This window comes from Cydia amplana, chromosome 1 (assembly GCF_948474715.1).
Source record: "Cydia amplana chromosome 1, ilCydAmpl1.1, whole genome shotgun sequence".
Classification (NCBI taxonomy): Eukaryota; Metazoa; Arthropoda; class Insecta; order Lepidoptera; family Tortricidae; genus Cydia; species Cydia amplana.
Window position 1 is genome coordinate 9,229,418 of NC_086069.1, and position 15,252 is coordinate 9,244,669.

At 39.2% G+C, this 15,252-nt stretch overlaps 1 protein-coding gene across 7 annotated transcripts; it reads left to right on the forward strand.

The window, feature by feature from the left end:
- Positions 1–1,729: 1,729 nt before the first annotated feature.
- Positions 1,730–14,770, forward strand: LOC134647298 (serine-arginine protein 55). 7 transcript variants are annotated; one of them, XM_063501598.1, is made up of 12 exons: positions 1,730–1,817; positions 2,523–2,650; positions 3,051–3,121; positions 5,516–5,671; positions 7,746–7,827; positions 9,552–9,625; positions 10,065–10,247; positions 10,539–10,622; positions 12,142–12,276; positions 12,574–12,597; positions 14,263–14,512; positions 14,678–14,770. In XM_063501598.1, the coding sequence occupies exons 2-11, from the start codon at positions 2,525–2,527 to the stop codon at positions 14,489–14,491; spliced, it is 1,164 nt and encodes a 387-aa protein (XP_063357668.1). In that variant the 5' UTR covers positions 1,730–1,817; positions 2,523–2,524; the 3' UTR covers positions 14,492–14,512; positions 14,678–14,770. The 7 variants fall into 7 exon arrangements, 5 of the variants coding, with proteins under 5 accessions (XP_063357668.1, XP_063357682.1, XP_063357660.1 ...); XM_063501590.1 differs by having other exon boundaries at positions 1,744–1,853; XM_063501607.1 differs by lacking the exon at positions 12,574–12,597 and having other exon boundaries at positions 1,748–1,853.
- The last annotated feature ends 482 nt before the right edge of the window (positions 14,771–15,252 follow it).

Consider the following 15,252-nt stretch of genomic DNA (forward strand, 5'->3'; position numbering starts at 1 on the left):
GGGGGACACACATTTTACCACTTTGGAAGTGTCTCTCGCGCAAACTATTCAGTTTAGAAAAAAATGATATTAGAAACCTCAATATCATTTTTGAAGACCTATCCATAGATACCCCACACGTATGGGTTTGATGAAAAAAAAAAATTTGAGTTTCAGTTCGAAGTATGGGGAACCCCAAAAATGTATATTTTTTTTTCTATTTTTGTGTGAAAATCTTAATGCGGTTCACAGAATACATCTACTTACCAAGTTTCAACAGTATAGTTCTTATAGTTTCGGAGAAAAGTGGCTGTGACATACGGACGGACAGACAGACGGACAGACAGACAGACAGACATGACGAATCTATAAGGGTTCCGTTTTTTGCTATTTGGCTACGGAACCCTAAAAAGGCGAGTGGCGTGAGTAACAATTTGAGGCGAAGCCGAAAATTGTTAATAAAGATGCCACGAGTATTTTTTGACTCGGTTAAACAACGTTGCATACAATACTTTTTCTACGACCAAGCACTTACTTTGAAATAAAATTGTAAATTTAACAAATGCAATGCAAGAAGTAGCAAAAATGGAGAGTACGGGCGGGAAAAGAATGAATGAATGAATGAAATTAAAAAAAACATGTTTATGGTTCACTTATTTGTCAGAGATGACATTTAAAATTAAGGTTGGCAACACTGTATTTCGTTCAATATTTTTTAAGTGGTCATTACACGAAGTATCGTAAAATCGCCAAAAAGATACTGCGTGTATGCACAAATTATTTTTTGGGGAATAGACTAAAGACTTGTCTTGACAACTATAAGATAGGGTTTTAAAGGTGTGTGCACGACCCTTTAAATGACAAATAAAAGTACGGGAGTAGAAAAAATATCAAATGATTCGTACATAAGTTCCGAAAAACTCATTGGTACGAGCCGGGGTTTGAACCCACGACATCCGGATTGCAAGTCGCACGCTCTTACCGCTAGGCCACCAAATATCACTATAAATGTAAAATTGGTGAATAAATTGGAGATTGACGCCAATTTCTTTTTTTTCTGATCAATTTGACCATCCCGTCTGACTGGCCTTAATTCCGGAAAAAAGGTCTATTTTCTAATGGCTCCTCTACACGATGGGCCAACGCCGGCCACTCCAAGGGACGCATTTATGCGTTAGAGGGAGCAAGTGATATTGCTTCCCTTGGAGTGACCGGCGTTGGCCCATCGTGTAGAGGAGCCATTAAGTTTGTTGTCGATTATCGTAACAATTTGCCATACACACGGTAGATAAAGTGGTATCCAGACATGACTGATCAAATCAGTTGATTTGATCAGGAAAATTCATTCAGAGATAATTACTATGAAAATTGGCATTTATGTGTCCGCACCTGCTTATTCAATCGGAGAATTTCATCAGATTGGCGAAAAATTGTCTCATCTGGATACCACTTTAAACAGTTTAAACAGCGCAAATCGGACTGCACAGAGTAATCGCTACGATTTATAGTTAACATGTGTGTAGCCGAGGTTATAAAGGGTAAATGTAAGAAGCGCTTAAATTGAATCGACAAATCAAATGCCGCTATTTAGCCGTAATATAACCCAGATAGATTACATGCGATTATCAGTGAGGTTTGTATAGTTTCTTATTTAAACAAATAAGTCTTCTCAAACACGCGCAGAGCACTGCTGCGACCGTCAATACCGCCATTTTCACGCCAACCAAACCATAATCATTCCATCCTCATTCATTCGTTCATTCATTTCCGGTTACGCGGCGCGGCACGTGCTAGCGGAGTGCTACTTATAAAATAAATAGTGGTTTATTGTGATTAGAGTGAATAAATACAATACTATTTGAAGTGAACCGAAAGTACGTACTACGTGTACAGTGTACATAAGTGTTTTAGTATTTCCACACGTAAGTTCAACATTTCGGAAATTGAAACCTTTGCCAGGCCAGGCCACGCGCCGCCATATTGTATGAGTTGGTGATTTTGTAACATGAACTTGCAATATTGATCGTTTACTTCACCTCATAGTTTACCGCCATCTAATGTATATGTGTGGTCTGGTGTGCAAAAAATAGGAGTTTATATTTTGCAATTCCATGAAGACGGATGTTTTTAGTAACCTTAGGGGAAAGAAAACCAAGCTTATAGATAAGCAGGTTGCGGCGTATATCTGTTGCAAATTGTACATACTTGAAACTAGGCTGTCTAGGCTACCTAAGGTAAGCGTTAACGACATGCAATAGGTATTATTACAATTCTTGTTTCCATAGAATGTTTGACCTGAGTGAAGCGTGACCAGACACATCGATTACCAAAAACAAAAAAAAATGGAATGTTGTATATTATAATATAATTATAGCAAATAATATATCCAGTTAGGTTTTCTGTGGGTTACGGCCAAGAGATATTTTTACGTATTGCGTGGGGTTGTCCTAACATTCGGTACGAATAGATTTTGTAGGCGCGTGGCTAGCGACTGTTAGGTTATAAGTTATAACCATTGGTAATATTTGAACGTATTGTTACAGAAATGGTGGGGTCAAGAGTTTACGTCGGCGGTCTGCCGTTCGGTGTCAGAGACAGAGACTTGGAGAAGTTTTTCAAGGGATTTGGGAGGATCAGGGACATACTTATCAAAAATGGATATGGTTTTGTGGTAAGTGCCAGTGTGTTGATAAACTAATGAGGTTATTTGACTTTTGATTGGACTTCATAAGAAAATATCGCAATAATAACATTGATAGCACTTTATCATATCATAGGAATTGAGGTTATCAGATTGGACAACAAAAATATATTAAGGGGTTTCTGGACTTTTTTAACATAACTTCAGCAATGCTCTGCTGCCAGAGTACAGCACTAGCACCCATCGTAAACCATAGAGTAACTTATACATCATCATCAATATTTAAGAGCTATGCTCTTGTCGGTGGAGTAATCGCCACTCTTCTCTTTTCTGGGCCAGCCTTTTAACTCCCTCGTACTTATACATACAGTGTCTTAAATTGTTTTTTGACAAGTTTTCACAGACAATAAAATATGACATTACTTCACAGGAATTTGAAGATTACAGAGATGCAGATGATGCAGTCTATGAACTCAATGGCAAGGATTTACTAGGAGAAAGGTAATTACCATGTTAAAAAACTTTTATATCATTTAGTCAAGCGAAAAGTATATTAGTGTTGGACCAAGCTAACTCTGCATGGCATTTGCAGTGACAAAGTGTGGAAATGTCATTATTAATGGCAAGTTTCTAAAAAAATATGGTATTTATTAGAGATGCCACGAATATTCGGCAACTATTCGGTATTCGGCCTATTCGGCCACTGCCGAATATTCGGTATTCGGCCGAATGTTGCCTACTATTCGGCCGAATATCGCCTACTATTCGGCCGAATATCTGTTGCACCTACTTAAAAAGAAAAATTGCACAATAAAAATAACCAAAAACTATGTAGGAATATTTAGAATGAGTTCTTGGAAAGATGTTAAATACGAAGACCCTTTTTTGAGCATTTGTTGATTAAAAACATTTTATTTTTATCATGAGACTGGTTTGTTTGACTCTTCATTAATGCTGTTCAACAAAAATATATCTTAGCTAACGTCATCTAACGTTGAGCTTTGTTAGCGATCAGTTTTCATAATAATAGTGACTCAAAATATTCGTATGTCATGCCGAATATTTGGTCGCCGAATATTTGGTATTCGGCCAAAACCACTATTCGGGGCATCTCTAGTGTTTATAAATAAATAATAATAAACAGACATTGGACGTTATTACACAAATTGAAGTCCCACAGTACGCTGTAAAAGGCTGGTATTGTGGGTACTTGACAACAATGTTATAAATAAATAAATATTATGGGACAATCTTACACAAATCAACCTAGTCCCACGATAAGCTCAATAAGGCTTGTGTTGTAGGTACTAGACGACAATATATATATTATATAGATACATATAAATACTTAAATACATAGAAAACATCCATAACTAAGGAACAAATATTTGTGATGAACACACAAATAACTGCCCTTACTGGGATTCGAACCCGGGACCTCCAGCTTTGTAGGCAGGGTCACTACTGAGTACCGACTAGGCTATGGAGGCCGTTAGCAGTGTTAAACAGTGGAACCTCGATAATTACAGAGGTTTATTAGTTAATAACTTTGAGGTTTAGAGGGGATAGCACAATACGCCTATTTTTTCGAGTTATAGAGGTGAAAATGTACGGACAGTTGCGAAGAGAATCTGTGGTTACTTTTGTCTTAATGAGGTTAAATATTGCGTTGAGGTGGCGGGTAGTTCGAAAAACTCGCGCGGTTAGACGATGCTGATGTCAACTTAAGCCAGTCTTCTCCGAGACCACGGGGACAACGCCGTCCTCGAAACGTCGGAGGTAAATCTTAAAACTTAGATACGCGATTAAGTCCCGTTGTATAATTTAATAATGAGGTTAAATATTTCGAGTTATGGAGGTTTTGGGCTTTGAACTCTTTGAAGGGAAAGGAATCGCACTTTATTTCGTGTTAACGAGGATTTCACCTTATCGAGGTTTCACTGTAGAATATGTATGTACTTAAATACATAGAATGTCCATGCTCATCACATAACCTGGGACCATAGGCTTCATAGACAGGGTCACTACCCACTAGGCCAGACAGGCCATTAAGTTTATAATGGCAATCCCTCACTTTGTTCCGTTCAAGTGCAAAGTTAGCTTAGACAGACTATATAATATACCTTATATGAGTTATAAGCATGTTGATATTGTTGAAAGTGAATTTATTTCCCTTATCTACATATATGTGATTTGTCAATGTTCAAAACAGAAATGCTTTTATTTCGCCGTATTTGTTTAATTAAAATGTAATTATTAATTTGATATTTTGTAATTAATTTTCTTTATCAGCCGGCTCCACTAGTGCAAGATTTGTATGGAGAACTGATATTTGATGGTAGTTTTTATATGGAAGTCTGAAGACTGTATGCTATGAATGGTGGTTAAAAATTACAATTTTTCATTTTAAAGTTGTCTTATTTAGATTATACCTAAATCAATTGAACTATTTGGCTTGTACTCTTAATGCTCTTCTGCAAAGGAATAAATTTTGGATATGATCGTGAGTCCAATTTAACTCGGTATGTGTGATGAATATAGAGGTTTTTTTTTAAATAAGATTTATTCTTACAAATGGCTATTCTTATTCTGATAGAAGTTAATGGTTAATTATGTAAAGTATGTATAATAGAATCATCATAATGTGACGTGAGACGGTTATTACCTCGCGGATGAGTCTGATCTGAACAGTCGGCGGGTGTGGGGTGTGCATGCAAGCGGACGGCCAGGTGAGGGGGCGGGGGACGACTGCTAACATGACGGATGCCCCCAGGGTGGTGGTGGAGCCGGCGCGAGGCATCGACCGCAGCGCCGATCGGAACCGACGGGACCGGCACTCCGAGCGCGACCGCGGGCGCGGCTCGCGGTACGAGTGAGTGTCCCCTGTTGTTGTAGGGTGACGGTGGAGCGCGCGCGAGGCATGCCGCGCGGCTCGGACCGCTGGCGCAGCCGCGACCAGCCGCCCGCCGCGCCGGCGCCGCGCCGCCCGCCGCCGCCCAACCAGGCCAAGCGACGGGACGCGTCTGTATTACACACACGAAAGAACCAAGAGTAGATACATTTATTTATCTTTGCACGTGAGCGTATGCCTTGTATACTAGCGCTGTATGTTCATCCATCATTCTCCATGTAGATGTAAACTGTTTTTATGAACTAAGTTACCCCTCCTTTTTTGTTATTTCGAGCTAAAAATACAGTAAGATGGAAAATATTAATTCGATTTAAGAATGCTTGGTAAATATTAAACGAACTATGAGCCTTTACTGTATGCATATATTCCAGATCTTTGGTGAACTTGCTTGAATGTTTAGTAGACCTGGTTACTCCCGCTAGTTACCACCAAGTTATTACCAGTAGGGATAACTATAGGGATTTTTTTCCCAAGTAGTAGTTACCACTATAAAAGATGGGATTTTTTTTCTAGTAGTTACTCCTTTGAATAAAAAAAATCCCCACTAGTTACCACCAACTCGGTAACCCAATAGACCTCAACAAATGCACAATCAATCAGCATCAAATAATAGCATATCCGAACATGTTCTTTTACCCTATTACTACACAAGTAGTTGTGTTACGATCTATATCATATTCAGTTACAGTAATCTCAGTAGTTAATATCTGAAGCTGTCTGTACAAGGCATCTCAACGTAATATGCAATTATGAATAAGTCTATCACTCCTTGGAACAATATCTTTTGATGAGATACAATTTTCTAACATGACCATTTCGAAACCAAAAATCATTACATTCTACAAAATTTTTACGCGAAATCAAAAACATTATTTTCAGTAATAATACTAATAATAGAAAAATTAAAATTGTCTTAGAAAATTGTCTTCGTTTATTTTTCAAGTTTATTTTACCATTAAATCTAGCCTGTTTTTATTCTAATTTTCTGCCATTTCTGAATAATATGAAAAAATGAAATGCATTCTAAATTTTCATAATTGAATGTGATTTGGATTTCATTAATTCATGGTGTTCTGCTTGATGAAATTATTAGAATTTCATATTCAAAAGCATGTTTATTGTTCCCCGAGTCCTCAGTATAATGTCTTATGTGGTAGAAAACCGCTTAATCTGATCCTTAAACTAGGTAACATACACTAATCATAAGTGTGGCACAAATCAATTGAAATAATAGTATTGTAGAAGAAATCTCAAGTTCTTTTTATAAACATAATCAGTTTCTTGATATGGTTGGTGCAAAGGAACCTAATACTTGTGAGTTAATTCGTAATTATGGCTGCAACTCTTAACCTTTTTAACGCCAAACGGCGCATCCATTTGCCGTGCCACTGACGCCACGTGGGTAAAATTTAGTTTTGTGAATAAATAATGCCAACCTAAAAGTGGGGTGTTTTTCAGTAGATTTTCATCAAAAAACGATCGACGTCAAATGCCGTCTTTGGCGTCGTTGTCACGATTTTGCGTTGACGTCAATTGCCGTCTGTGGCGTTCAAAAGGTTAATAACAGGGAATGTCGTATTTTGCAGGTCTATTTAGAACGTTTCTGTGAGTAAATCGTCTTTTCCTAAAGTTAATATCTATTCTTCAAGAAACTTAAATTGATGTCATTGAGTAACAACAGAGCAAACATTAACCCTCTCAGTGCCAAGTGACGTGATGATTATTCTTATTCCAAAAGTAAAATGATGGCAAATCTCCTGACTCGGAAACTTTTGAAAATAGACTATGACAAAATGAGTAAACCCTAGTGACAGTCCTATGCCAGAGTTCTAGCAATGAATGTAGTGCTAACTCAATAATTTCTTTTAATAATCGCCATCTACAAGTATACAAATACAGGCCTTCATAAGATGAAACCAAAATGTTAATGGATTTGGTTCACCTAGTATCTCGATTCTTAAGATATCAGTTTGAGGTCAAATAAACGAAATTACGAAAAAGCTGAGACAGTATGTAAGTATAGAGATAATGTGCAATATCCATATCAATCTGCTTTCCTTTTTTTAGATTCTTGAGCTGGCAATACAATCCTTCTTGAGCTCTGATGATGATTATAACAATAGTCATAATATGATATGTATTTCATCAGGCAGATCATTTATGTACAGAAAAAAACAACATTTTCATATGATTCTTTGTTGCTGTTTACAACAGTGACAATTACAGATATGGGCCGCCAACGAGGACGGAGTATCGGCTTGTCGTCGAAAATCTGTCTAGCCGCATTAGCTGGCAGGTAAGCAACTCCCGCCGGGACAAGACTGGGCCATCATCATCCCATCACCTCTCACCCAGGGTCTGGACTCATGGCGCTTGAGGGTCACCAACACGAGGGCAGGGCGACTTTCCCACATGGTTAAACTATCCAACTACTAGAGGACGGGACCGCAGGCAGGACATGCAATGGCTCGGGATCATGGGTCGAGGCAAATTGGAGGCGCAGGATAACCAACCGACGATCATTGATGGACTGACGATTGATGTACACTGTTGGAGGACAGCATGACGAACATAACTGATGGAGCAAATACCATATACCTGTTCAAGAAAAGCGGCCATAGAGCATCCGATTCTAAAAAGTGCAACCAAAGATGACAATCACATAGCGAAGGAAGACAACGAAGTCGGGATCTCGAGACCAATGGACCACAATCTTCATTCGAAAACTCACTTTATTTATTTATTTAACGAAAAAACAGCATTGCAATAAGAATTGAGCATAATTGTAAAGTAGTAGTTGTTAACTTGTTTCTAATTTCATATTATCTTGATTTAATTTCAAATAGGGACAGAACTAGCATTTTAAATTTTAACCAAGATATCTGTCCTTTATAATTTTAACTTTACATCTTACAAACTTACGAGCTTATAGATAATTTTTAAAAACAACAGAAGGTGGCGTTTCGTGCCCTGAGCCCTCGATGTAGTGCTGTGTGAGATGTGGTCTGAGGCGATGTTAGAGGGATTGGTCCGGAGCCCTCTGCCGGAGTCCGTGTCCCGCCGCCGCCGCCCCGGAGCCCTGGAGCCCCGCGAGCCCGGTGCCCGGTGCCGCCCAGGTAAACAAGACCAAGGGGGGCACACACAAAGGAGCCGCTCTCGTTATATGCATACTCCCATTTAAAATCATTTTATACCTTCATTATTATTATTTAAGTTTACATTTCGACATACATATTAGCGCCGCATCTGCAACATTATATTGATTGATGTGGACGATCATTTGAATAATCATGTTAATTTCCGAAATTACTCTTGCTTGCTTGAACAAGTTTTCGTATTTGGGTCTTCCTTTAAGGTGCAATTGTTTATGTAATCGGGAGCTTTGAGAGAGAACCTGTGGTCGCAGAAGAAGCCTGGCCTCCCGGACGGAATTTTACTCACCAGACAGGACCAAAGGACCGTAGAGGACATTTCGGCGTCAATTTCTGAATGGATGGAGCAATGCAATGCCTGTTGTATCATGGAAAGATCGCTGAGTTGCGGACAACGACGAGATAATACCTATCTCAACTGATTGGATATAAGATAAATAATTGGAAAAAACAAGAGACGATTATTAAATAAAGGACATATTGGACCAAGGCTGCACTTATAATGATGGAAAGATGGTTGAAACCTCGGAAACGGACCCTCCAAACATTTAACAATTAACCAAATGGTAGCCAAATACGAAAACATTGTTGCGGTCGTATTTCTATTATTTTATTTTTTTCTTCATCTTTATTTTAGTATCACAAAAGATAGGGACATTAGGCTGCTGTTCCGATTATATACTTTTCCCAAAGTTAGCATTATCACAAAGATAACAATAATTTCTTCGTGTGTTTATGATGATATCGTTTTTTATACCATCTTTCGGGGCTGAAATCCTTGATGCCAATTTTAATCTGATGCTAACCTTTGGCAAAGTTCCGTCACACTTGTCTGACGTCATCATTAACATATGAACTTGATCGGCAGGACCTGAAGGATTACATGCGTCAAGCGGGAGAAGTTACTTACGCTGACGCGCACAAGCAACACAGAAATGAGGGGTAAGTGTTTAGGTGCACATAAATGAGGAAGTAGGCTTTTCCTAGCCAATATGTAACTCATAGTTTCGTCATATCCATCTATCCGTCCGTTAGTAGGTATGTCACAGCCATCTTACCATCAACAACGAATATGGAGGAATCTCGGGAAGTCACAGGATACATTATGATTAAGAGATATACCTAATTGTTTAAGTTCATGTTATGTATGTTAGATGATTATTGCTGTCAAGTACGTCAACATTGTATAAAGTACCTACCTACCTAGTCTGTGATGCGTTAACATACATATAGCACTGAACATATTTGTTAATGATGAAACTATACATTTTACCATCTTTCGGGGCTGAAAACCTTGATGCTAATACATTTCTGAGCGCCGCCGCCGCTGCGGGCCACCCAAATCGGACACGACAGCGTTCTAACAGTGTTCGTTTTTCAGCGTGGTGGAGTTCGCGACGCACTCTGACATGCGCGCCGCCATCGAGAAGCTGGACAACACCGAGTTGAATGGGCGCCGCATCAAGCTGGTGGAGGACCGGCGTTCCTCGCGACGCCGCACGCGCTCGTCGTCGAGCCGCAGTCGCAGCCGCTCGCGCGCGCGCCGCAGCCGAAGCCGCTCTAGGTAACGCAAACACAATCCACACGCATTCCTACATGCGCGACGCTATCGAGAAGCTATGGCTGCTTTGAAGCGGTACCCCAGTACCGAACGCCGCCGAAGATTTTTATCCTTAACCCCAGTTTCCACCATCCGTCGTCATCAGTTTCCGACATCTTACGTGATGATACTATATTTTTACCATCTTTCGGGGCAGAAAAGCCTTGTTGATAACTTACCTCTGATTATACCTCTGACTACCCCACTGACGCTGATTTTCCCGACTTCCCGTGCTCTAAATACTGCACGTTGCAGGGCCGGCCGCAGCCGTTCGCGCTCCAAGTCCAAGGGCAAAAGCAAGAGCCCCGCTGCAAAGTCCCGTTCTAGATCCCGTTCCAAGTGAGTATCCGGTTTCTTGAAATTTTTACTTTGTGTAGATTATAAAAAGCTCCACACGAATCATGCTTGAAACATCTTTCCAGCTTTAATTTTTTTTTTTTTTTTTTATTTACACATCACAAAAACATAATACAAAGAACTTAGAACTAAGATGCGCCACAGAAACTTATGAAAGTTTATGCGTGGTGCAAATGCATCACTACGCTCAAACTGCATGTTGAGTGTTTATATGGTAAGTACTTATATACTAGACACAAAAGGAACAAATAAGGTAGGTAAACAGTTATCACCTGTCATCACACATTCCCATCCGTTATGTAATATTTCTTGAACGCGTACATAAAGGATACTCTTGATAATCACAGTGCTACAAACAACAAGTACAAAGAGTAGGCGCTGTTACAGCAATAACAGCATCATCTAATAAAACTGCTGTTTTCACGAAACCATTTATTTATTTGTTGTTAACATCATTTGTCTCCACCTTAGGAATATTATGCATTTTCTCCGTTTCCATTTTATTTCTTTGCGTCACATTGATGGCTTGCATGGATATTTATATCTTGAATAAAATATCTTATCAATTATTGCATTGCATTTGCATGGCCCTTATTGAATTAACCTAGTATTCATTTGGCTAGGTGTGTTATTACTTGCGCTGAGCAAAATTTAAAAACGTAAGTACTTTGCGTACTTCTGTATCTTTACTGTATCCTGTAGGTTGGTAGCTGTAAGTGTAATGTCCATATGACTGTATTTATAATAATATGTATGTAATGTATTATCTGATACTCAGTAGTCGTTGTTATTGCATTTTATTATCTGGGATACGAGTACGTGTATATACATTGGTGTCAACATTTGGTCAGAGTTGAAATTATTACCAAGCTTTTGATAAGTCGAGCCCATGTTGTGCAGAATTATATGAAAATAAGTTTCACTACATAAGTGGCGCAGTCAGGCCGGCCAGGGCTTGGCAAGCATGTAAACATGTTCCAAAACTGACTGACTGTAGGTGTAGACCAGGGATGTTGCGAATGCAGATTTTTTGACATCCGCGGACGCGGATGCAGTTCCGGATATTTAAAGGCTCACATCCGCGGATGCGGATGTCTAGATTAGGTACTTAGAAAACGTCAAATATTACATTTTTAGTATTTTTTTATTAAAAAAACGAAACGTCTAGTATTTGAGCAAGAATATAGTAGGTGCGTTATATTTAATAAACAGTAACTTCGCCGACTTTTCTGGATCTAGACGATTTCGTTATAGGTAATGACGAAATTATCTAGCACTTACGCCGCCGCTAACACGTTCTTGTACCGACTTATTCGACATCCGCATCCGCATAAGCTCCGCATCGATTTTATGCGGATGCGGATGTTGAAAATAATGCGGATGTTCCGCGGTTGCGGATGCGGATGTTCGCAACATCCCTGGTGTAGACTACGATGTTGATATATAACCGTAGCAGTAGACCTAAACTAAACCCGTACTATTGCGCGATGGCGTCGCTTAGGGACCGCAGCCGCTCGAAGTCCCGCTCGGGCTCGCCGCGCCGCGCCGGCCGCCGCTCCGGCTCGCGCGCCTCCGACCGCAAGTCCGAGGACCGCAACGGACACCGCTCCAAGTCCAGATCGCCCGCCAAGTCCAAGTGAGTCCGTGTGCTTTCAATACGGCTGACGGTTGTGTAACACTGAAATTACTATTCTAACACTATCTATAAAACACAAGATTTTACTTAATTTGTAAACATTCCAACGTTCAAATCTGCCCGCTGCTTAGTTTAGAGTAATTATTTCAGTGATTTGTCAACAATCAACATAGTCGTCAGCATTATTAAAATTAATTCTATTGGCTATAATAAATTCAAATTACAACTATAGGAACCACTATATTGATAGCACAATTTGATAATTTAACTCGTTCCGTGCTTTCCTGCATCTCGAAGAAAAACTGAGGCGAAGCCAGCAAGGTGAGCCCGTAGTATTGCTTGGTTTTTATTTGTACCTATAAAACTACATTATATATTTATTATTTACCCTGCTTTTTTATATTTATGCCCTTGTAACAATTTGTTTTAAGTGTAGAGGTATATTATTTATAGTGTGCTGTAAGTAGATGGCTTCCTGTTTAATTTACAGTTTCTAAATATGTAATTGTAAACTAGTAGAGGTGAAATTAATTTTCCTGTTAGGTTTCGCGTGCTAGATTGATTCACATTTTTACGATTACAGAACGTGTCATTTTCATACCCCGGCCGGCGAGAGCAAAAATGCGTCTGCTCCTAGTGCTTAATTAAATATCGACTATTCTATCGACATATGGATGTCGATAGAATAGTCGACTTTTAATTAAGCACAATTTTTTTTTTAAACAGCCATTAGTATTTGTTATTTATTTCAACTTGATACCTCCACGCGTTTCTAAGAATAACCCTAAAACAATTTTAAACTGAATAAATACAAACACTTGGTTTTAATTTTGTTTACAACAATAATTAATACTTCTGCATATCATAATTCAGGGAGCGTACATTTCATGCCGATGACAGGCGTATGACGTCAACCTACATACAGGATGGACAAAGTTTGAAAAGGGCAATGGAATAACGAACGTTTATTTATTCCTACCTAATAATGGAAAATATGATTAATCAATGATTAATCACTGTTATCTAATCAACCTCTTCCATTTAAGTAGATATATATTGACACTTGAGACGGACATTGAAAGAATATTATCTGACATTGTCACATCACTCACATCAAAGTTTACTCTTTGTCACAAATTGTAGACGTGCGGAAACAACATTTCAGTTAAATTTAATAAGATCAGGAAACTTAATGCTTTGCCAAAGTCGCTATGGAGGCTATAGAATTATTGTGCCAAATAAATCCATGTTTAGTTATAGATAATAAACAAATTTATTGTTCCTGCTGTCAGCAAAGTTTGCCACCAAAAGAAAGCAACATCAAGTTACATTTGCAAACAATAAAACACAAAGAACATGAGGAACATAAAGAAACACAGTTTGATTTTAACATGGACTTGACAAATTTCATGATAGCATCGAATATACCATGGAAACATGGTGTTCCCTTCGTTTAAATTGTATGGCATAGTATGCTTTGAATTGACACGATGGTGCGTTTCTTTTTTCCAACTTGTTGACTACGTAGAAGACGAAACTGAGTGATAGTACTTAATAATATAATATTACACAATAAAGCATTTTGTTTCCAACCCATTAAATACTTATTTTTTTTATTTCAGAAACTATTATGTTACTAATAATCAAACGTTGATAGACACGTTGTTGTGGCCTATAATTAAAAATAAAATAAAAGTCACTACGTTTCCGGTTACTAAGTTGTGTCACTACGTTTTTTGAAACATCCTGTGTGTTTATATGAATACGTCATTATGACGAAACCGGCATGAAATGTACGCTCCCTGATAATGGTGGTCCAGTACATCGTGTTGTTTTTATCGACATCGACCAAAGTGTGTGTCCTCGCACTATTAAGCTGTCAACGCATTTTTGCTCTCGCCGGCCGGGGTATGGCTCATTTTTATTCGATTCGTATTCCTGATTAATCTATCTTAGACTAAAACATAATTATTCTCTCATTCACAGGGAAAGATCTCGATCCCGCAGCAAGGAGGCGGGTTCTCCCAAGCGCGAAGAGCGCGAGGAGCGTCGCGTAAGCAAGTCTCGCTCTCGGTCCCGCTCTCGCTCCCGGTCAGCGTCGCGCGGCCGTTCCCGCTCCCGCGACCGCTCGGCGTCTCGCTCCCGCTCACGCTCGCGGTCGCCGCGCCAGAACGGCGACGCGCCCGACGACCGATCTCCGCGCTCCGGCGATTAGACATACACATATTGCAAGATCGTCTTTAAGCTCTTGCTACACGGTCGCCGACAAGCCCCCAGACCGCGTGGCCTTGGTCCGTCCCGGACCGTGTAGACAGTTGTTTCCAACAAAATTTGACCAAAACTGACCAAGGTCAGACTAAGGTCAGACGGTTAGTAGTCTTGTCGGCGACCGTGTAGCAAGGGCTTTAGTGCTATACTGACTTGATTATATTGTGTTATTAAGATTTGAAATATCTAAACCACATACATATTTGGCTTTTCTTATGCCTATAGCCCTATTCATCCTTCATCCTTTTCACTCTTACTTATTTGATTGATTGGAAGTTCAATCGTCTAGGGCTGTAAGCTTTTATGTTTACTCTAAGTGTAAAGCATTTTTGACCCAGGTGTAATTTAAGCAGGTTCAGTATAGTATTATAGATAGTAATTTTAAGTCATTTTATAGTTGTAATTTCATTCACCCCATCTAGGAACCTATTCAGCAGAGCCAAAGTAAGACGGTTCACACAAGGCATTGCATTGCCAACTTCTTTTTCAGTAATCATCATAAAAAATTGTTGCTTGGTACAAACAATTGCCATGTCGAACCCCTTTTACTTCGCGGTTGGATAGATTCTTAGTTATTCACTGTAGGGTTTTAAATTTAATGTGTAGCTTTCGTTCAAGTGTAAAGGTAGAAAAAATTGTTTACCAAATATATGAAACACAAATACCATTTTACTCCTGCTCGTCATCTACAGCCGACTAAATTAGTCT